This window comes from Canis lupus, chromosome 24 (genome assembly GCF_003254725.2).
Source record: "Canis lupus dingo isolate Sandy chromosome 24, ASM325472v2, whole genome shotgun sequence".
NCBI lineage: Eukaryota > Metazoa > Chordata > Mammalia > Carnivora > Canidae > Canis > Canis lupus.
Genome location: NC_064266.1, coordinates 29,203,647 through 29,226,897, shown reverse-complemented (window position 1 = coordinate 29,226,897; position 23,251 = coordinate 29,203,647). Strand labels below are relative to the sequence as shown.

At 42.9% G+C, this 23,251-nt stretch overlaps 1 protein-coding gene across 1 annotated transcript in view; it reads right to left on the bottom strand.

Annotated features, from left to right (window-relative positions):
* Nucleotides 1–9,635: 9,635 nt before the first annotated feature.
* Nucleotides 9,636–23,251, bottom strand: part of TOP1 (DNA topoisomerase I) — a 91,372-nt gene continuing 77,756 nt past the window's right edge. The window contains exons 14-21 of the mRNA XM_025470070.3: nt 19,011–19,154; nt 17,955–18,140; nt 16,798–16,866; nt 16,151–16,265; nt 15,067–15,194; nt 11,942–12,036; nt 11,570–11,719; nt 9,636–10,932 (exon numbers count right to left, since the gene is read on the bottom strand). Of these exons, the coding sequence (XP_025325855.1) occupies nt 10,830–10,932; nt 11,570–11,719; nt 11,942–12,036; nt 15,067–15,194; nt 16,151–16,265; nt 16,798–16,866; nt 17,955–18,140; nt 19,011–19,154 (990 nt within the window). The 3' untranslated portion in view covers nt 9,636–10,829. The remainder of the gene's footprint in view (nt 10,933–11,569; nt 11,720–11,941; nt 12,037–15,066; nt 15,195–16,150; nt 16,266–16,797; nt 16,867–17,954; nt 18,141–19,010; nt 19,155–23,251) is intronic.

Here is a 23,251-nt window from a genome sequence, read left to right as displayed (position 1 = left end):
GGGCTTCACTCCCAGACCAGGCACCCCGGGCTGCCCCGCGGCGCCACTCCCCTCCGCCCTCCGCCCTCCGCCCTCCGCCCTCCCCCTCCGACTGCGCGCCCCGCTCCCTGCACTGCCCCCGCCCCCCCCGAGCCTGGCGCTCGGTCTGCTAACGTGCTTGGGCCAAGCCCCTCGGAGGTGTCCTCGACGCCGCCGCCGCCTCGGCTCCCAGCCACCTCGCGGGCCGGCCTGGCCGCGCCACCGTTGGCCCTCGCCACCCCACCCACCACGCCTGACTTGCATCTTCTCTCGTCCAGACTCTTTACTCTCCCTGGTCTTACCTGCATCTACTATCCATGCTTTAATTTTTTTAAAAAGAAATTAAATCCCCATCGGCCACCTCCGGCCCCACCGCCTCCAGGACTTCCCTTTGCACTCCAAGCCCGTGCTCCCTCCCGTCCCGGCCGGCCCTGAGTGGCCTGGGGCCCCCTTTCTCTGTCTCCCGCCGTCTCTCAGCACCTCCCCTTCACCTCTCCATGCACTAGCCACAAGGCCTTTTAGTGGTTATTTGAATAATCCACACTCTGCCTTCCCGAAGCCATTCCCTCGGCTTGCCCCTGTGATGTAGCGGCCCCTGTCACAGACCAACTGAAGACACCTGTGGCCTGACCCATGTTGAATCAGGCAGAGCAGGACAACTTCAGAGGCTGGAGGCCCAGCGGAGCGCCCGGCAGATGCCAGGGAAGGAGCCGGGTTTCTGGAATTGGTGAGTATGTGAGTGTGTGCTCAGCCAACCTACCCAGCTGGGTGGTGATGGTGTCTGGGGCTGCCTCTGACTTGGTCTTGCGGCAGCGGTAACTTGTGCGGGTTTGTGTTTTGATGCCCTCAAGGGTGTCTCCTAAGAAGCTGAGAAACCCCTCACAAAACGGAAAATTTGTAGGTTTCACCCACCTGAGGGGAGGTGGACTGGCTGAGATGGGCTGCCATCTAGTGCCCACCCTTTAAAGTGGGAGGGGGAGGGCACTAAAGTTGACCCAACGCCTGGCCTGGCGCTACAGGGCCTACAAGTGTGATCACACCTGATCCTCATAATTACCCTCTGATCAGGCGCTATTGTCCCAGATGTACTGATGAAGAGCCTGAGATCCAGGTAAGTTCTGCATCTTGCCCCAAGGCCACATAAGTAACAAGTGGGAATTGGAAACCAGGTCTGTCTTGACTCCACACGTTTTTTGCTTCGCAAGAGAGCCTTAAGTAGATCCTGGCAGCCAGCAGTCCGTGGGCACGGAGGCTAGCATGACTGGGAGCTTCACAGAGTGTTTGTGCTCTTAGAGTGGGGCTTGGACTGCCTTGGGCTTAAGGTGGTGGTGCTCCTGAGCTGCCCCGTGCTGGGCTTTAACACCATGGTTTGGGAGAAAAAAAAAAAGAAATCCAGAACCAACCAACCCCCCAGGCATTCAGACATTAAGCCAGTAAACAGTGTTATGTATGGACAGTTGTGATGGTAGGTAAGGAGGAAAAGCTCGGAGGCCTATGAGATAAAACATGAGGGACACCTATTTTAGATCTCTTAGTTGAAAAGGAAGGGCTCTAGGACTCAGCAGAGGTCTACTACTGGATGTGAATAGATGGCCAGGTGAATTATTAGATGGGTTGGAGGAAAGTACTTTCCAGGCAGAGGTAACAACATGTACAAAGGCCCTGAGGACAGAAAGAGCTTAATGAGTGTAAGAATAAGAAGAAGGCTCGAGTTTACTGAGCAAGGGGAAGCAGGGCAGGTGATGAAGCCAGGAGGGTAAGTGGGAAATGAGTGGGGCCTCCCCCTGCTCATCTGATCTTGTCCATTTGTCCAGGATGCCCCCTCCTAAGTGCTGCAGTGCTCTTGGAGCTTCTTGTGCTGACTTGGGCAGCCTGCAGGCTGTGATAAACTTTTTAAAACTCTGTTTCTCCATCTTCTGAGAGCTTCCTAGCATACGGACCATGCTTCCTTGCTTTTGCTTTTGCCTCCAGGGCCAGGCCCCCAGGGGCTCCAGAAATCTCTGTCAACAGGAGCTCATGTTTTCAGTCTGCTGCCAGGCCCTTAATCAGAAAACAAGGCCCCATTTCCTCCTGGGACTTCTGAGCTAGCATCTCAGACCTCAGGTGCCTCCCTCCACCAAAAGAGATTCAGGAAAAGCAGGGCATGCAGAGGGTGTGGCTGGTTTGGGCTTCCCCCAGCTCAGCATATATATGGGTACGTGGGTGTTACTGGCAATGAGTGCAGCTGCGCTGGCTTGGAGGGAGCAGCCCAGAACCCACACAAGGCACACGCCCTGACATCACCCAGGCTAGCCCTGCTTGGGCCTATTTCTGTCATCACTCTTGCTTCAACATGCCCCGGCCTACACCATACCTAGGTGTGCCTGGATTCTGGGTAAGGGTCTCAGCTCAGATGCCCGTTTGGCCCTGTGTGCCTGACCTCATAGGTCTTTATTTACCAAACACTTAGAACAGCACTTGGCTTATACTAAGTCCTATATAACTGTTTTACCCACATTGGCTCGGTTACTTATTACAGCATTATGAGATAAGTACTTTTACTATTTCCAATCTACAGATAAAAAAACTGACGTACAGAGAGATTGAGAGGTGCTTATTTATGGACACAGAGCTGAGAGATGGCAGAGATGGGATTCAAACCCACGCAGCCTGGCTCCAGAGTCAATGCTATGTTGGCCTCTCATGTAGGTATGAAATATTTTGTTGTGTATTTTCACTCCTTTCCATAATACCCCTACCTACCTGATGTGTTTTCTATTTTTAGTTATAGATCTTTTTCGCCTTATGATGGGGTTGCATCTCAGCAAACCCATTCTAAGTTGAAAATATAGTAAGTTGAAAATGCGTTTGCTGTGCGTAACCTACTGAACATCATAGCTTAGCCTAGCCTGACCTTAAATGTACTCAAAACACTAACATTTGCCTACAGTGGGCAAAATCATCTAACACAAAGCCTATTCCATAATAAAGTGTTGAATGTCTCATGTGATTTACTGAATACTGTAGTGAAAGTGAAAAGCAGAATGGTTGTATGGGTGCAGAGTGGTTATAAGTGCATGGGTTATTTACTTTCTTGATTACATGGTTGACTGCAAGTCATGGCCGATGCCCAGCATCGCAAGAGAGGATCGATCGCACTGCATATGGCTAGCCGAGAAAAGATCAAAATCCAAAGTACAGTTTCTACTGAATGCATATCATTTTTGCACCGTTGTAAGCTGAAAAATCATGAGTCAAACTATCCTAAATCGAGGACCATCTGTATTTGGTTAAATGTTGTCACAGATTGGGTTCTTTTGGAAGCAGACTCTGTGGCAGAGGTTAGTGTGCAGAATGTTTGTTAGGGAGTGCCTTTGGGATCAACACTGTGGAAGAGAGAGAAGGAAATAGGAAGGGGCACAGGGAGAAGTTTAGCTGTGATGGAGGCCTGGTGATAGCCTCAGCCAGCCCCCAGAGAGCTCTGTTGACTGGTGCTGGCTTGAAATGGCTGGGCCTTCGTGGTTCCACTTCACTCTGCCCTGAGAAGAGCACACACAGCCTCAGTCACATGGCTCTCTGCAACTGAGGTGCTCTTTAAGGACTGGCAGGTCTCCTAGCAGTTGGGGCAACAAGTGCTTCCTTGAAGGAGAATCTGAGTGGCACATCGCTGTGCCCACCTCAGATGTATTCCTTTCCAGTCCTTTGAAAAGGTTGAGTATTTAAAACAAAGGGCAAAAATACTGCACTGTAGAATTGGAATATGCTACTATAAGGAGGAATAGAATATGGCAAGTGTAGGTTAACATGACTGCTGTTACTGAGAATCATGTGTGGCTGAGCTTCCTGGTAGCCAAAGCAAAAATTCTATTTTGGTAACTGATTCCTTAGGGGAGAAAAATTTTCCCGGGGTTAAATTATAAAAGAAGTTTCTCATATGGACACTTATTTGACTGAAATAGTGGAGAATGTTCCCTACAGATTAACAGCAAATGCTGATACTGTTTTCATTTGTTCCTTATAATGACCTTACATGAATATAGAAGGTATAATGTAAAAGCATAGCTCAGTGAAGCCCCTTCCAAAACTGAAAGTAGGCAGAGATATAGACTCACAGTCTGATTTGATTCGTTGCATAAAACATTATCCCTTTTCTTTAAAACAGCTCTTAAAAATTTTTGCTTGGTAGTTTATGTTAGGTGTCTGACCAGCCCATCTCTGAGTCTGAGCTGGCTAACCTGTACCTCTGTGTACAACTGGTACTTAATACTCACCTCAGTGTACCTTGAGGTCCACCTACAACCTACAGTTCAGGCTCTTGACCTCTGGCCCCAATATATATTATGGTTCCAACTTAGTTGTTGGATCTCAGGCTTCTTTTCTTTTCTTTTTTTTTTTAAGATTTTATTTATTTATTCATGAGAGACACATACAGAGGGGCGGAGACACAGGCAGAGGGAGAAGCAGGCTCCATCTCCATGCAGGGAGGGTTTCCAGGATCACACCCTGGGCTGAAGGCGGCGCTAAACCGCTGAGCCACCCGGGCTGCCCTTCTTTTCTTTTTAAAGACCTAAGTTTATTTGAGAGAGAGTGCAAGCCCGTGAAAGCATGCAGGCATGAGCAGTGGGGAGGGGCAGACTCCCTGCTGAACAGGGAGCCCATAGGGGGCTCCATCTGAGGACTCTGAGATCATAACCTGAGCTGAAGGCAGATACTTAACCGACTGAGCCACCCAGGTGCCCCAGAGCTCATACTTCTTAGGTCATATTTTTTCTACTTCCCTCCATACCTAGGATGGACTCTCAGCCCCTCCAGAGCCTTGTGTTTTCTATCACCCAAGGCAAAACCAGTCCTTGTTCAGCCACTGCCAAGACTCCACTCTCTGCAGACTCTGCTTCCCCTTTGCTGGTGGGCTCATAGAGTGGGCCCCAGGTGTACTTTGTTCAGGGAGGTGGCAGGGATACAGTAATTGCTTCGCTGAAGAAAGAGAAAGGAAGAGCCCTTGCTAGCCCAGGCTGACCTGTTTTTCTTTCTCTTCCTTTCTCCCAACAAACTCTCCCGATGTTCCTCTATAGGAGTAAGACAGCAGAGATTAATCAGATCAAGTTCCCACTCCAGTTGTGGTTAAAGAAATGCCAACAGAGGGACGCCTGGGTGGCTCAGCAGTTGAGCATCTGCCTTTGGCTCAGGGCGAGATCCTGGAGTTCTGGGATCCAGTCCTGCATTGGGCTCCTTGCATGGAGGCCGGCTTCTCCCACTGCCTAGGTTTCTGTCTCTCATCAAAAAAAAAAAAAAAAAAAAGAAAAGAAAAAAAGAAATGCCAACAGACACCTGTTGGTAGCTGTGGAGTACAGCTCAGTGAGAGAAAATGTATATGCCTGAAGAATGGACACTCCAGATAGGTGTTTGTTTTTGCAGTAGGAGCATTCCAGATGTTTTATGGCATCTTTGCAACTAAATTATAAGCCTCTTTAGAGACACATGATGGAAATGGCCAATATAAGTTTATTTAGTTATATCAATGTTTTAAATCACATATTATTATTTTTAAAAAAATATTTATTTATTCATGAGAGACACAGAGAGAGAGAGGCAGAGACACAGGCAGAAGGAGAAGAAGGCTCCATGCAGGGAGCCCCACATGGGACTCGATCCCGGGTCTCCAGGATCACACCCTGGGCTAAAGGTGGCATTAAACCGCTGAGCCACACGGGCTGCCCTTAAATCACATATTATTTGAAACAGTATATTAATTTATGAATATTTTTCCCACTCTCACCATTGCAGTAATAAACTTGTGTTTAAACTCTCTACGAATTTTTTATTTCTATATAGTTGTCACCATTAGAGATACTTTGAGTCATCTAATTTCTGGAAGCATATCACCTTCACTGCTAAGTTGTTTGAGAGTACATTTGAAAAATCCGTTTGAGCAATAACTTACATATTTTTAAAAAAACAGACACATTTTTAAGTGTAAAGTTTGGTGAGCTTTGATGAAGGTATGCTTTCATGTAACCTCTACCCAAGCAAGATAGAGAACATTTCCATGAAGTTTCTTGGTACCCCTTTGTAGTCCGTTTCCCCTGCCCCCTATCTGGCAATCATTAAACATGCTTTCCATCACCAGAGTAGTTTTTACCTATTCTAGAATTTCACATAAATGGAACTAAGGAGTATGTACCCATGGTCTATATTCAGCATGTTTCTGAGACGCATTCGTGTTGTTGAAGAGAGAATACTTTTTAAATCAGTATATGATGCCATTACTAGAAATTTTCATTTAAGCATAATTACCTTTTGTGTAACATTAAAACAGCTTTCTTTTCATTTCTCCCATAGGTGTGTATGTATATATATACTTTTTTTTTAAGATTTTATTTATTTACTCATGAGAGGCACAGAGAGAGAAGGGCAGAGATATAGGCAGAGGGAGAAGCATGCTCCAAGCATGCTCCATGAGTCCCATGATGTGGGACTCAATCTCGGTACTCCAGGATTATGCCCTGAGCCGAAGACAGACGCTAAACCACTGAGCCACCCAGGCATCCCTATTTTTTAAAAAAAAATTTTAAGGATTTTACTTATTCATTTATGAGAGACACACAAGAGAGAGGCAGAGACATAGAGGAAGAAGCAGGCTCCGTGTGGGGAGCCTAATGCCTCAATCTCGGGACCCCGGGATCATGACCTGAGCCAAAGGTAGATGCTCAATGACTGAGCCACCCAGGCACCCCTCCCATAGGTATATATTAGTGATCTGCATAATAACTACTTACTGTATTACATTAAAAACTTTATGGAAAATTTCAAATGTATATAGACAGGATAGTATAGTGAATATCCTTGTACTCATCAGTGAGCTTCAATTATGAACTGTTGGCCACTTCGTTTTATGTAAACTCCACGCACTAACCCCTTCCATATTATTTTGACACAAATCTTGTCTATAATTTTATATTTGTTTTTTTGAAAGACTGCTAAATGTGTGTGTGTGTGTATATATATGTATATATATATAAATATATATATATAATATATACCATTACCAAACCTAAAAAATTCAATGCTGCCTTGCTATGAAAATGACCTTTAAGAGGCTTGTTTGTATGTAATAGTTGGGATTGTGAGAAATAATTACTAAGTCTGTGGTAAATTTCTTTGCCTCCTTGTTTACTGATTTTGTCAGGGGACTACTTATAATCGTCCAAAACTAGCTTGACTGAGGTCATTTCAGGGTAATGTCTTTTCTCCAAAAAGTGCTTTTTGGTTCAAAACAAGTTGAGAGAGCATCCCATTATGAAGAATTTTGTTAAAGACTGAAGTATAAGTAAACTTTTCTCAGAGAAAAAAAAATTTATAAAGTTTCTGCAGAGCAAATACCTGATTTGGAGCGAAACCAGGAGGTGCCATCATGGAAGCTAGGAAGAAGTGCTTGGAGAGGGGAGTGTTCACCATTCCATTTATGTGTGATGTCCCAGAAAAGACAAATTTACAGAAGAGAGGAGTGGAGGCTGGAAGTAGGAGTGGGGATTAACTTTAAGTGGGCACAAGGGATCTTACTGGGGAGGATGATCTTCTAAAACCGATTTATGGTGATGGCCATAGCCCTACCCTCTGTAGCTACTAAAAATATACTTGGAATGGGTGGATTTTATGATATATATTTCAATAGAGCTATTAAATGGAAGAGTGGTTAAGTGTCCAGTGCCACAAAGTGCTTAAAATACACAATGCAGAGCCCATTTATTGGTTTGGCCACTCATTTGTTGGCCATTGTGGTCAGAATTCAGGAGGGATTCAGGGGACAAGGTGGGACAGAAGCTGGTTGCAGTGGGTGGAGGAATGATGGATGACTCACCCCAGGCATTTGTATGTGAAATGGGAGAGGGAGGTGGTGGCGGTTGGAAACAGCTAGGAGTTGTGAGATATCATTTTTCAAATGTGATGTAGGCCTAATGTGGATTTGACAGAGAATGGACAAGAGCTGCTGAGCAGATGTGGGGGTTAAGGAAGAGAGGAGCCAAGCAAGCATCCAGATACCTGGCTTGCATAGCACATGTAAGCCAACCAGCTTTGCCCACAGCTGGACTTGAGCATCACAGAAGAGCCTGATAGGAGGAGTTTTTCAGACCCTACACGTCAGACTTGCTGGATAAGGCTGGAAGTGTAAGGAGGGAACAACCTTGGAGGAATAAGGGGGAGGGTCCTCTCCCAACTCCAGGCTCAAGCATTTTTCAGACCCTGTCACTTCTGGCCCTCACCTACCTATCCATTCTCTTCCTTCATCCCCACTGGCCAGGTCAGCTTCCCATCCTCTGGTCTGCTCTCCCAGGCCTGCCATCACCAAGGGTGCCCTTCACAGTCCTTCTTGACCAGGATCTAGTTGGCATGCACCTACCCTCAGAAGACTTGTAGAAAGGTTCCTGTCGGGAATGGTAGGCACGAGTTCCTGCTCATCAGTAAAATCTTATGCCTGCAAGGCCTCCTGTCTCTAATTTCTAGTTCTGGACCAAGGTTTGTCACCTGCTTGTGGAAAGTCCTGCTCAAGTCCCAAACTTCCGGTTCAAGTTCTCATCACCTACCTCCCCCAGCCATGAAATATATCAATTATTGTCAAGAGCCTCCTATACTGCCATTCTGAACTTCCAGTGATTTACCTACCTAACCATCACAGAATTTACAAAACTTCGCTGTAATCTCCTCCAAAGCACTGATGGCTACGCAACTTCTTTATTCCCTGGCGTGAATGCTACTTCTCTCACACTGGCCAATGAAATGCAGGCTGCCAAGAAGGACCTTCCAAGGGTTCTCTCTTCTCAACACCAGCCCAGCCCCCAGTGAGTTAAGAGACCATCAAGGAGATGGCTCTCCTCCCAGAATATACCTGTGCACACTAGTGAGCCTAGGGGGCCTAGGGCTAAGTGACCAATTCTAACCACTGGCCTTCCAGCTCCCTGCTGTTTGGACAGGAAAGCTCACGCTCCATCCTGAATTCCAGACTTACCAGTAACCTAGGATGAGGAAAGGAACAATTTTTGTAGGGACCCTACCAACTTGGGTACAGGAGCACTGGGAGTGGTCTAATACCACTCCCTTTTTTTTAATTAACCAATCAATGCAAGGAGAAGTCTGCATTTGGGCCTCTGGGATCCCGTGGGTACTGGATTAGATATTGGTTTAGTACCCTTAATTCCTGTCATCCTGACTGTAAGCTTAGCCACACAGGCAAACCCAAAGTAAGCTCCCCATTGCTTCTGGCCAGCACACATGCAAAGTGGAAAATCTGCCTCCCAAATACTATGTTCACTCCATCTTGCTCAATAAACATTACCTACCCTAGGCTCCAAATACAGTTGTTGTACCCAACTTATTCTTACAGATTTTCTATACACTACCTCACTTTCTGGGTCTGCTTTTAGCAAGAGATGCGGACTCTGGCTCCCCTCTGATCTATCCCTTGGCAGCAGGACAGGTGCAGCCCCTTCCAGCCCCAGCCCAGCCCCAGCTCCTTCCTGTAGAGGAGAGGGAGCCACTGTTGTTGAGCCGAACAGTGAGACCCCCTCCATCACACACACAAACCCAGCCCTGTGGCCCCAATCAAGCCAGGGACCCTGGGTAACAAAAAGGCAGACACTAGGTTTCCGTTAAGTTGTAGGAATTTATTTTAAATAACCTACAGTTGATTAAAAGGGAATTCATGATAAAAATAGAAGATACTTGAGGAAAGATGTGGGAAATGGACTCTGCACACACGCTAAACTAACAATGCCTCTAAAACTAATGATTATAGCAAAAAATGTCTTCACATTAAAATTCTGCTTTTTATGTTTTTTTTTTCCATTTTTTACACAATTACAAAAGAAAAAATAAAAGCCCTAAATTCTTGATTATTTTTCCTTTTTTGGACCAAATACTCATTTTCCTCTAAATTATTGACTTGTGGAACTTTTTACACAATAAAATCTTTCAAGTGAAAGACTGGGTTTAAAATGAAAAAGATGGATATCTGAAGGGTACAGAGAATGCTCAGAACAAAGGATGATGGGAAAATGGTTTCAGTCACTGATTATTTCATTATCCTTAGACTCACTCACCCCTCATCCCTCCCCAACCCCAATCTACACGATCTTTAAGATCAAGAAAAAGGTTTAAATATTTTAAAATAATTAAAAAGAAATAAAAATTCACATTTAAAAAGGAACACTCAAGTCAGGAAATATTTTCCCATCATGCTTTTCTGTGAACAGGTGTCTGAACCAAAACACTGCCGATGTCACGACTGCTTCAAGTTTAATGAAAATTGATTCCCATGACAATAGATAGTGACAACTCTCACTAACAGGTGCGCTGGGTTTTTGTTCTACTTAATTTTAAATTCCTGAAATGGGGGAGAGGGGAGGGAGTTTAGGAATTCATTTCTATTAAAATATAGAAGTTATTGCAAAACCCTAACTGTAAAAACGCACCAATATAATCGGACTTCGTATACAGTAGCTAAGAGAATCCAAATGCTTCAGTGAAACAGTGAATTTGCCTGGCAGAACTCTGACAAATTCCCATCCACTTGCTCTCTTGAAAATAAAAACAAAATTCAAAACAAATCATACAGCTAGAATTTTGATATCTGAAATATTTTTAAATAAGTTGTCCATAGGACAACTGGCTCAGCTCTTTCTTATAATATCTCCAGGTTTATCTTTTCTCAAAGATGTTGGTTTGTTAAGACTTGCCGCCTCTCTCCCTCAGGTGTGAGGGTAAGCAAGGCTCACAGTTTATCCATCTTCCCCAAACCACACTGTTCCTTTTCACAGAACCCTGCCCCTCAAGACTGGTTAGAACTCGTAGTCCTCATCAGCCATGTCGATGGCCCAGGCAAACTTCTCCCGCTGGGTTTTGTTGTAAATTTTCTCAATTGGGACCCCCCACTTCTTGCACCTGCACACAAAGGAGAAAGAGGGTAAGGATTAGTGTCTCAGGGAGCAACAGCCCAGACCTAGGGCAGCAGGCTTTAATGTCCATCTGGTGAGAATGAGTTTTAAGAGTGGCCAGGCATATTCTAAGGGCATCATGTGCTCATTTAAATCATTAGAGTGACCTCTAAATTGATGCTACTACAGATATACTAATGAAAAAGATACACATTAAAAACTAAGGCAGAGAGTTGGGTAATTTGCTTATATTCTCATGCAGCTAGAGAGCATGGAGCTGAAAACCGAATCCAAGCTGTCTGGCTCAAGTCCATGTTCTTAACCACTGCACATACTGCCCCCTCCTCAAGCTAACCCAACCTCTAGCACCCACCAGGGCAAAAAGAGCAAAAAGGGTGCAAGGGCTGGATGGAACCCCTGACCCAAGGCAGCATAATATTATTGACCATTTAGGGCCATTCAGGATGTTCTAGGGCATTTGTAGTATGCATAACAGAATGGCAGGGGTTCCCCTACTAAAGGATTTAAAGTGTGAAGTGCAGGAATGGCATGTGAAGGCCAACAATGCTCTTAAACCCACCCCGCTCCCTGCCACTACCCTTCTCAAGCTAGCAACAGGAACTCAAGAAGAGCTTAATGCTTACCAAGCCACTGTGATCCTTGGGTCCAGATAATTGAGTTTGGAGGTTCCCAAAGCAATTTGTTTATTCTCTTCTCGGTCTGTGGCCTGAACCTCGAGCTTCATTAACTGCTCCTCCAGCCTCTGCACAGCCTTCTTCTTTGACTCTACCACCCTGGAAGAATGGAAGGCATCAAGAACCAGGCCTAGCCTCTGGACAAGAACATTGCAAACCCATCCTGCCATGCAGGAGCAGCAAAAGCAAGAAAGCCCTAAATACAGAGATTTCCAAAAGATACCACTTAAACCTTAGAAAAGCTGGGGTCCCAGGGCCTCTGATACTGTCCCCAGTTTTGTCTCAACCAGTCCCCAGCTTTGCATAACACCGGGTACATACTTCTTGGTCTTTGCATCCTTCAGGACCTTGGCATCAGCTTTAGCACTTTTCAGATCTCTCCGGGCATCTGCTAACTGTTCCTTCTTGGCATCAATCTAAGTGGGGAAGAACAGTAAGCTTTAAGAAAATCAGCCTAGAGAGGGAAGAAAAAAAAAAAAAAAAACCCACGGGCACCACCAGAGATAAAACCTAGACGTTGTCTCCACTAGGCAGGCAGGCTGTCAGTGGTGTGCCAGGTAAAAACCCCCAGCTGCGTAGCTTCATGAAGGCACAGAGTAGATGTACAGTGACTGCTGAATTCAACTGCTATTTGGTCATTTATGTTCTTCACTGATCCTTCAAGAAAGAAGTGATCCTTCTATAGGTAGTGAACCAGGGCCCCCTTAATCCAGAAGCTCAGGTTAAAGAACCCACAAGAACTGAGAATGTGCTGATCTTTCAGTCATACGACACTTTGGCTTAAATACCTGAGAGGAGGACTAGAGATGAAAGCTGTTTGTCAAATGGATACTGTGCCAGGGTGTAGCCTTCAATCTAAGAATACAGAAGGAGAGAACTCCTTATAAAGCTGAGACAGGATCCTTCCATCTACTGAACCCAGCTTATCCTCAGATTCTGTCAGTACTCTGGGAAGGAGTGCCAGCTTCTCAAGAAAAAAGGATGCACTGAAGAGAATACCTAAGAGACTTAAAGATGGCAACTGAAGTACCCAGGAAGCAAACAGCTCAGCCCGTCTGTTCAAACCTATACATGGCATGGCATGGCCTGGCTCTGGCATTCTATTTTTCAAGAAGAGAAAGCTACAACGCCATGAAAATTCAAGTAGTTATCACTCAAAAACAAAGGTCTGAAAACATTTTTAGCTATAGAGCACTTTCCATAAAGGAAGAAAATAACGGCAATTCCAGCCTTTCTTGCTTATAAACCCTTGCCAATACCTCCAGAAAGCCCAAGTTCTTAGTTCCTGCTTAAGGACAGCAGCCGGCAACATCATGAAACTAGAGTTCGAGCCATCAGCTTATGCTGCTGGGGGCAGAACCTCGGATGTGCTATTACCTTGCTAACCTGCAAGGTCAAGGGAACCTCTGCAGAGTAAATAAATACTTGCCTGATTTAACACACATTGGGCTGTTATTCTCAGCCCAGAATTGTCTGTTAGGTATACACATGCAGCCCAAGATTGGAAACAAAGGCCACCATTGTGAGAGAATCATTAAATGCATTTTACTATGAATGGCTTATGTCCAACATCTATGTTGTCCAAAGTCAAGCTGAAGGAACTGATTCTATACACAAAAGCGTCACAGACACCACTAGCCAGATTCTTCTTAGGCTAGAAATGTAACAAACCACAATCTTTTAACCATTTCTGTGGATGCTAAATTGGCAGGCTGTTTCAAATTCTCTCAAAGCATCAAAGACTCCATTGATTCACTTGGCAAACAGGGGCGTATGTTTGCTTTGTGGGCACACAGGAGAGGGTTCCTCAGCTTGGAGGGCTCGCCTGGCAGACAGCCTGGGCTGCCCAAACAGTGGTTCCAGAGTAAGATCAACAAAATACCTCCTCATGCTCTAGGGTGGGGTCTGAATTGGGTCAACAGCACCTGAATATTCATGCTTTTATTTCTGGCTTAGCATAATAACATGGGGAGAGTAAATAATACCAGATGACCATCATTTAATAGAGTGGGAGCAAGGGAGCAAATAGGAGCTGCTACGAAGGGTGGTCTGTAGGGTTCTTTGCCTGCCAACCATATGGTCTAAAGATCTGAAGAGGTCTAGGGATGTATATTAATTTACTGTGCACAAGTGCATCCCTTCAGGAAAACCAGATGACTCCTGTAGCATGAACTGTAGATTGTGGATATCTTCTGACCCAGATGTACTACTACTACTGGGTACTTATCTTGAAGAAATTTCAACAGAAGGAAAACATGGTGGACCTGGAAATGTGTATGTAGCCTCACTCTATAGTAATCATTTTTAAACTTCACTTGTTCTAATACAGAATTCTGTGGATGTCGATAGAAAAGAATCACATCTGTAAGTTCACTAACCTCTGTTTGAAATTCACCATTTCTTCTTCAATTAATTATGAGTGTGGGCAACAAACCATAGTAACACTAGTAGTACCTAGGACTTCACCAATATATGTACAGATATTTCTGTATCACTGTGGCAGAAACCTTGAAGTAGAACTTCCACATTCATTACTACGCTTGAAATTTAGTCATTATTGACCTGCCTTAAGATTTTTTTTTTTTTTTGCCTTAAGATTTTATAATTAAGGAAGCACATCAAAGACTTTAAAATTTATTTGGTAAGTATGTTTCAAGATAATTGGTCCTTTGTGACCCTGTGTGTCTGCTCTTAAGTGAAATGTTAAAAATTCTATTCTCAGCACATTGAAATGGGTTTATGAAGCCATTGCTAACACAGAAATGCCAAATGCCCAAATGTTTAGTGCCTTGTGACTTACAAGCTCAGTACCAGGCAGATTTGTAGGGAGGAGAGGCACATGGAGGAGGAACAGCATCTACTTGTTTGCATGTCAGTCTCTCCCTCTAGGGCAGCAACTGTGGCATAAAGCCAGTATTCAACAGATGTTTGATGATGAGCTACATAAAAATATGATTCATGTGGAATGTGTAAAAATAAAAATAGTTGTGTTAGGATTAGGGGGCAATTAAATATCATTGTTTCATCATCTTTTCAATTTGAAACAATCTAATTTAGAAATAGTTGTATTTCTGGGCTAAGGCAAGGAACTGTGAAGACTCTCTTTGTATCTATTATACTCATTTATAATAAGGACAATAATTATCAATATTTCAAAGAGGGTACATCAAACTTAGTTTTTCAAAACAAGAAGCAACCAGTGCAGGACTTCTGTTCACAGAATGGAAACTTCCTAAACAATGGGTACTTGATACTCAGTACCTTGATCAGGGATAACTCCTATTATATTACCATGTTTATCTTTAGCATGGATGTATCTTCCAGAAAGACCTAGAACTGGAACTGGCCTCCTCATATCCCAGCCCAGAAGGCATCTCACTTGCAGATTATCCGCAGCAGATGGGGTTCCCTTAATTTTGCTACCCCACCATCTAGATCTGCAATACCTTAGACTGCAAGTTCATCATAGACTTCTCAAAAGTTTTGGGTGGTGCCCTCTGATGGTTACAAAGGATTGCAACAGCTCGGTTGGCACGGTTATAAGATAGGATCTTTGCTGGGATGTTCTCATCCGCTGTGAAGAAAGAAACATAAGGGTGAAAGAGTCAGTATGTATACACAAGAAGAATACACAACATGCCTTCCCCAGTGCTGCTTCCTCATGACTTTGCTGGTCCTCAACTCACTCAAATAATCAAGTTCTCCCAAGACACAAGGTCAAAACCTGAGAGTCAAGAGTCATCTGCTTGTCTCAAAGGCTGTTTCCCCCACTCAATGTAGCCTGAAGAAAATGTGGAATTGGGACAGAAAAGGTCTGTAGAGGAGGGTAAGACAAAAGGATCACAAGCTTTATATTTTAAAACCAAAAGGCAGTATGTGTTTTACACAGAAAGATTAAAAGCATGAGGAATATTTTACTTATGTCACATAGCACCCTTTATCCCACCCTAATATACTGGCCCTCAAAACATCCTCTTTGGATTTTTAGTCTTATATTCTAAAGCTATTTGATGTACTTTTAGAGGATAGGTAGAATTTAGCAGTGACTGGGCTCTAGGGAAAAAAAGCTTGTGTATCTTGGTTGTACCTTCTGCACCTAGTTTTTAGGAAAATACTACCTACTATTTTAAGGGGGGGGGTGACAGAAACCTCAGGGGAAGGATGTGCTCCTGGTTTAAAAAATAACCATGAAAACCTTATTCTCTCCAATTTAACCAAGCATCATAGCACTATGTCTTCACTCTGTGAGTTTTCAAAAAACATACATATAAACCATCAAATGTAGGTACTTTCAGAAAGCTCCTGTCAGCATTCCACGAAAATAAATCTTGAACTTGGGGTAGGAAGGGGGAAACTACACTGATTTTATGTTTATACAACTAGGCCTTGGCTCTCTATTAGAGGTATAGAAGGAAAAGTTTCCAGTGATAAAAATTAAGGAGAATAGCAGAAAAGCTCTAGGACTTAGCTCAGCAAGGGCAATGGACATACCAGGAAGTGTGCAAGCCTGTCTGGCCAACAAGTACTTACGGGCTGTGAGTTCTTTTAGCTGCTGCTGTAGCGTGATGGAGGCATTGTATGTACGGAACACCTTGGCTGTCAGGCCCTCCATAAGATCCTGAAGATGCTTATTTAGAATACCAGTCTGGAGGAGACAAAGCACAGAGAGGATATTGGGATTTATGCAAAAGCTAAACCACTCTGCCCCTTCTGGCAAGCCCTAGGACATTTATACCAGTGTAATCTCAAGTTTGCCAAGTTTATTGCCCTGCCAGTGGGAAGTTAGAAAAAAATTCCAAAACACAGGGTGCGTGATATCTCCCTATGAAGTATGTTAATCTTAAGCAGGACAATAAAGCAAATTTGTCCTTCCCCCATTAAGATCTTCCCTGATAAGATATAGGGAGAGGCCTTCAATCTCAGAGATGGCTGGGTATCCAGCCAAAAGACGACTCTGCAAGAGCCAGAAGAGAATAAAAGGTAGGGTCTGTCCACCTGTCTGAGGGCTTTGGTCATGGATTCACTGTGTGCCTGCAGAAGGAACAGTGTATAGGATGCCACAGGACAAACTGAAGGGATAGTAGTCCAAGTCACCCCCAGGCAAACCTCTCCTTTAGGAGCTTGTGAGGAGGCTCCGGCTGGGCCCCTCCTTCAACCCGTGCAATCTGTCCACTCACATTGAGTCTATCAAAAAGATCATCCTCAGGCTGTTTGTTCTCCATAAATAGCTGTAAGTTCTTAAAAACCTAAAGGAAAATAAGTAGAACCTATTATTTAAAAAGCCTTTACTTTGGAAATAATTACAAACTTACAAAAACTTAGAAAATAAAAAAGCATAAGGCATACCCATACCCACATCCTTTTACCGATTCACTGACCATTAACGTTTTATACAACATTCACCATTGCACAATACATGTCTGCCTCACTTCCATCTCTACATACATGTGTGTAGACACACAACTGTTTGTCCTGAATCATTTATGAGCCCTTTATCCTTAAATATCTCCGTGTATTTCCTAAGAACTTCCTAAGGATAGAGATACTCCCTTGCATTCACACAGTACTTATCAGCTTCATAAATTTGCATGTATATATGCTTCAATCTACTGTTCATATTCCAATTTGGTCAGCTGACCTAATGATGTCCTCTACTTCTCCAGGATGGAATCCAATCTAAGGTATTACATTTAGTTGTCATGTCTCTTTAGCACTTCTTTAGTATGGACCACTGCCACAGCCAACAAAGCCTAATGACTGATTAAATATCAGACTTTTAAAGGGCTAGATTACAGGTTCAAGCCCAAGAGTTGGGGGGGGGGGGGGGGACGGATGGACATGGAGCTGCAGTGCCCTCTTTGGGTATGGGCTCAGAGATTTGAGGACTAAAGGGCTATTGCTTGGCTCAGTCAGGAGTTCAGAGAGAGGTTGAGCAAAGTTACAAAAATGACAAATATGCAACAAGACCGGGGGTATGGAAATGTGGTTGAATCATTACAGTAAGGTGAGTTAAATCTTATGCTAAAGTTTGCCACTAGGGCCAACACTCTACAGCATGCACTGTTGACTGTTACTTTAGGACATGGTGCCCTCATTCCCAGGAAGGTGTAGCACGGGGTGGTAGGTGAGGGACAGGGACTAAAAGGAGGTACACAGGACAACCAATACCTCTCCTCTCTCTTTCAAACTATTTCCCTAGTGTTCAGCAAGTGAAGAGCATACAAAAAGCACTCAATATATGCTTGCTGAATGAATGAATGAATGAATGAACGAACGAACGAACGAAAGAAATGAAGGAAAAACAGGCCAGGGTGCACAGGCCAAAGTAACTTACTCGTTTCTCAACAGGGACTTTATTATAGTATCTGATCGAATCTTTTCCAAGGAAGTCAAACTCTACCACGTATTCCTGACCATCCAACTCTGGGTGCAGATTGATATGCTCCACACGAAGCGAGCAGCAACCCACTGTGTCCGCTGTTTCTCCTTCCTCCTTCTCATTGCCTGCTCTCAGAGCAAGCTGTCCAGGAAGTAGGGAGAAATGAGAGCAAATGAAAAAACTTCAATTTTCTACGATCTCTAGGAAATCCAAATCAGAAGTCTCCTAACTCTGGGGATAGAGTATCAGTCTGCAAGGCTTGGGAATTCTGGATTCTATATGCTCCTTCCTCTATAAAATGAAGTACAGAGAATCATAGTGATATTACCCTTTCTCATAAAACCAAGCTTCTCTTTACTCTGTTCTCTCAAATAAGAATGGAGGAAAGGAAGAAATTAAAAAACAACAACAACAACAACAAAGCAGCAAACAAGAGAGTATTCCTATTCTGGGTGATAGACTCAGTAGTCTCCTAATTTTGCTTAATTTTTGAGATAATTTAGATTTTGTGCTAAGCAGTGCAAAATTGGGAAAGAAACCAAAATCTTCAAAAAGGTAGTGACAAACTCATCTCCTCTAGAGCATGGTCCTTCAAAGTATAGTTGTGAAACATTCATGGATTGTTTAACCAATTTTAAGGGTTATAACCATTCTTTTTAAAAACAAGAAAAAAATTAAAATGTCAGAATTCATTGCTTGTAGAAAGGCTAAACACTGTTTTGTGCAGCTTTGCAGTTACACACAACTACAAATATATTTATGTGTGTTGGGTCATGACGTAAAATAAAAATTTTTTTGGTGGCTTATACTCAGTTTGAAAATGTCATAGTATTTGCAGAAGATTCAGATTTAGAGACCAGCAGACTCCAAATGCCTCTCTCTCCACTTCTACCCTCCTTATTGGACCAGAGATGGGTACTGCTCCAGTACTTAGCACAAGGCCTGGAAATGTAAACAATCCCATATTTGGTAAGCCCAACGTATTAGGCAATGTGATAGGAAGATGCTCACCTTGTCTATGAAGTATAGGGCTACAGCTCTCTGCCGGACTTTCATCTCTTTGGACTTCCAGTCTTCTCTATATTGGTTCCGGATTTTATCCACACACTTCTTCAGTCGCCGAGCAGTCTCATATTTCTGCCAGTCTTTCTCACCCTGCAAAGACCCAAACCCAAAGGTCTATGTAGATTGTGTAGGGATGGTAGAGTAAAAATAGACTTTGAATATTCAAGCTCAGAGCTCTGAACCAAAGGAACCTGAGCATAAGCAAGGTAGAAAAAGAAGAGTACTGAAGAGAAATTTTAGAGTATCTAACCTGGTGAGAACTCATGTTAGTCTCGTTTCACTGTCAAGCACAACAGGCCCCTGTCTAGTTACTAAGCCAGCCTCTGGCTTTCATTCTGTAAAGTGATTATGTTCTTGGGAAAAGCCCAAATGGCACGTCCCCAAAATGGACTTCTATCAATACAAAGGTATAAATATCCCCATCCCCACATCAGCATCAATGCTCTGCTGTAGAGTCTGTGACCCAACAGTTTTCTGCTAGGACTAAATTTCATTAAATACAAATCCAAGACAACCATTCAGTTTGATGGACTGTCAAGAAGCAGAACCAAAGATGACACAACACATTAATTACTAAGGAACACAAAGACTTCCAGGAACAGTGGTAATTATTCACCATTTTCTAACTTCTGCATTTAAGAGTATTTTTGATTAGATTGAGGGGAAACAATGTTACTGAGAAGACTTTTTCTTCTCAAAACATTAGTTTTTGGTACAAGTTCTAAAAATTTATTCTAAAGCCAATGACGTGTTTTTAAAAGGGTATGAAAAGACTGAATCTAATCAACAGTGACAGAAGATTATTTCTGCTACCATATTGAATGGAAACAAGATTCACAAGCAAGGACTGATACTAATGTCAAGTGAGAAAGGTAAGAAAGGGGGGAGAAACATCTATGAAATCCCAAGAGGGTCAGGGAGTATTCTAAGGCCTAAAACAAATTATATGACATGACTACAAGGATGGATTTTTTTTTTTTTTTAAAGCTAGCTAGTTTGCTTATTTCTTTCTTTCCTTTTTCCTTTCCTTCCTTCCTTCCTTTCAGAGAGAGAGGCAGAGACACAGGAGGAAGGAGAAGCAGGCTCCATGCCGGGAGCCCGACGTGGGACTCAATCTTGAGACTCCAGGATCGCACCCTGGGCCAAAGGCAGGCGTTAAACCGCTGAGCCACCCAGGGATCCCCCACAAGGATGGATTTTAAGAACCCAAGAATCTCTGCTCTTAATTCTCCCAACCACAAGAGAGAGGGATAGTGATTTCTACCCACATATGCCTAGTTCCCATCTGACATGCGACATTGGTCCTTGAAGTTTAATAATCATGGTCACGGTAACTAGCCTTCTGAGCATGCAGGAAAGTGAGCTATGTGTAAGTGAGAAACATCTTCTACGTCTAGCTCTAACAACACTCAGAAATGCAAGCTCACCTGGGTATGCTAAGGATTCATCAGCACTCTCCCACAACTGTGTGTGGCCAAGTTGTATGTACTTGTTTGGCTATAAAATAAGAGGTTCAGTAACTACTTGTTGTTGTGGGTGGGCAATTAAGCAGTTGGTGATACAATATCTAAGAAGAAATATCTAAGTTCTATTTCCTGACAAAGGGAAGCTTAAAATTTCTCAGATTTTTCTTAGTACATATTGACATTTAAAAGGGTGAAGAAAAAGGTGTGATACCAGCTGTCTTCATGTACGAGTCAGTAATAAATTTCCATGACAATCATGTCTTTCTCTCTCTCTCCCTTATACACACACACACACACACACACACACACACACACACACACGACATCAAAGACTCATCTTTAATAGTATAGTCTCCAGTTAAGGAGCCGGCTCTTGGCCATCACTCTAATGCACATAGGCCTACCAAAGCCTTACTCCAAGTCTTCAAAGTCCCATAGGGTTACATTTGCCCAATTCCTTAGTCATGCCACCAAAACAAGGTTTAGAAAAACGCAACAAATAAGTTATTCACAGAGGATACCACAAGATCAACTTTTCTTCACAGGATGGCTGGGCTCTTGATGCAAGGATCCAGGAGTCTCAAATAAGGATACAAAGATGGGAGGGTGGGGGCAGATGCCACCTTGTCTAGGTCTAAGGGAAGGCTGGCTCCAGGAAGTATGCTTATCCCTGCTGTCTTCGAAGTTTCTCTAAGCAGACAGTAAATTACACTTGAACAAGCTTTCTCAGACTACTAGAAAATAAAATACCCATTTCGGTTTTCCAGATAAGGTCATCATCAAAACCGTCTCAGTAAAACAAGGTATCCACTATAGGAAGCTTGCCTTTAACCCTTTCCATTTTCCCCTACCCAAACTTTTGTATGGATAAGAATCTAACTTGATTATACAGGACTCAGGTGTCCCTATTCTGAATCTTTTAGAAAAGATTTTATGTTATATAGTTTGATCAGTTTTGACAATTCATAACCCATGTAACCTACATCCCATTAAGACACAGACTATTCTCAGGGCACCTGGGTGGCTCAGTGGTTGAGCATCTCCCTTTGGCTCAGGTCGGGATCCAGGGGTCCTGGGATCAAGTCCCACATCGGGCTCCTCGTAGGGAGCCTCCTGCTCCCTCTGCGTGTCTCTCATGAATTAAAAAAATAAAATCTTAAAAAAAAAAGAGAGAGAGAGAGGGAGAGAGTATTCTCTATCATTAGAGAAAGTTCACTCATGCCCCTTTCTGGTTAATCAACAACTAAGCAACCACTGTTCTTTAATTTCTATCATCATAGATTAGATTTTGCCTAATTTAAAGTATTATATAAACAGAATCATACAGTATAGGCTTGTGTGTCTAGGCTTTTCAACATGTATTTTAAGATTCATCCACGTTGGGGTGCCTAGGTGACTCAGTTGGTTTGAGTGTCTGACTCTTGATTTTGGCTCAAGGTCACGATCTCAGGGTTGTGAGATTGAGCCCTATATTAGGCTCTGCACTGAGCTTGAGATTCTCTCTCTATCCCTCTCACCGCCCCTCCCCCTATGCTCATTCTCTTAAAATTTTTTTTCTTAAATAAAATCTTAAAAAAAAAAAAGATTCATCCATGTTGCTGCATTCATTAGTTCATTTCATCCAACTGCTAGTATATATGGTATAATCTATGACTATCCCTAATGTGTCTGACCAGACCATGTATTTATTCTGTTGATGGACCCCCTAGAATGTTTCCAATTTGAGACCTGCATTAATATAATGCTGCAATAAACATTCTTGTACAGATCTTTTTATGGACACAGGTTTTCAATTTATTTGGGGTAAAAATACCTAGAACTGGAATTAGTCACCTCATTGTGGTTTAAATCTGCATTCCATTGATAATTAGTGAGGTCAAGAACTCTTTCATGTGCTTATTTATTGGCCATTTCTCTCTTGTAAAGCATCCGTTTGAGTCTTGCTTTCTTTTATTATGGAGTTATAGAATTCTTTGTGTATTCTGAATACAAGTTTTCCATCAGATATACATGCTGCCAATATTCTCTCCCAGTAACATGTATTTAGTAACAGTATCCTATGTTGAACTCAAGTTTTTTTAAAAGATTGATTTATGATAGAAAGAGAGAGGCACAGAGACACAGGAGGAGGGAGAAGCAGACTCCATGGTGGGAGCCTGATGCAGGACTCGATCCCAGGACTCTAGGATCACACCCTGGGCCAAAGGCAGGTGCCAAACCGCTGAGCTACTCAGGGATCCCGAACTTAGGTTTTTAATTTTAATGAAGTCCACTGTCGATTGTTTTATCATTAGTGTTTATTTTGTGTCCTAGGGAACCTATAACCAAGGTCATGAAAGTGTTTTTACCATGTTATCATCTAGAAGTTTTAGCATTTTATTTTTTGTACTTTAGAATTTACAAAAGATGTCAGGCTCAGAATTTTTAAAAAATAAATGTGTCTTACTTTTGCTTTCTAATAAAACTCACCAAAATCAGAGCTTCCTAAGAATATAAAGTTTTATTAGGACATTTTCCTTCAATTCAGCCCTTTAACATCTAGATGGTTACATTTAAAAGGTTGTAGGTACATACATCTCTGAAACCTCACAGAATTATAAGCTCTAAAGACAGAAACGGCAAGAAATGGGGATTTCGCCCTAAGAATATTTTAATAGGATTGAATACAATGTAATGTAAACAATGGATTACAAAGTCTGTTGTACTTTACATTTAAAGAAA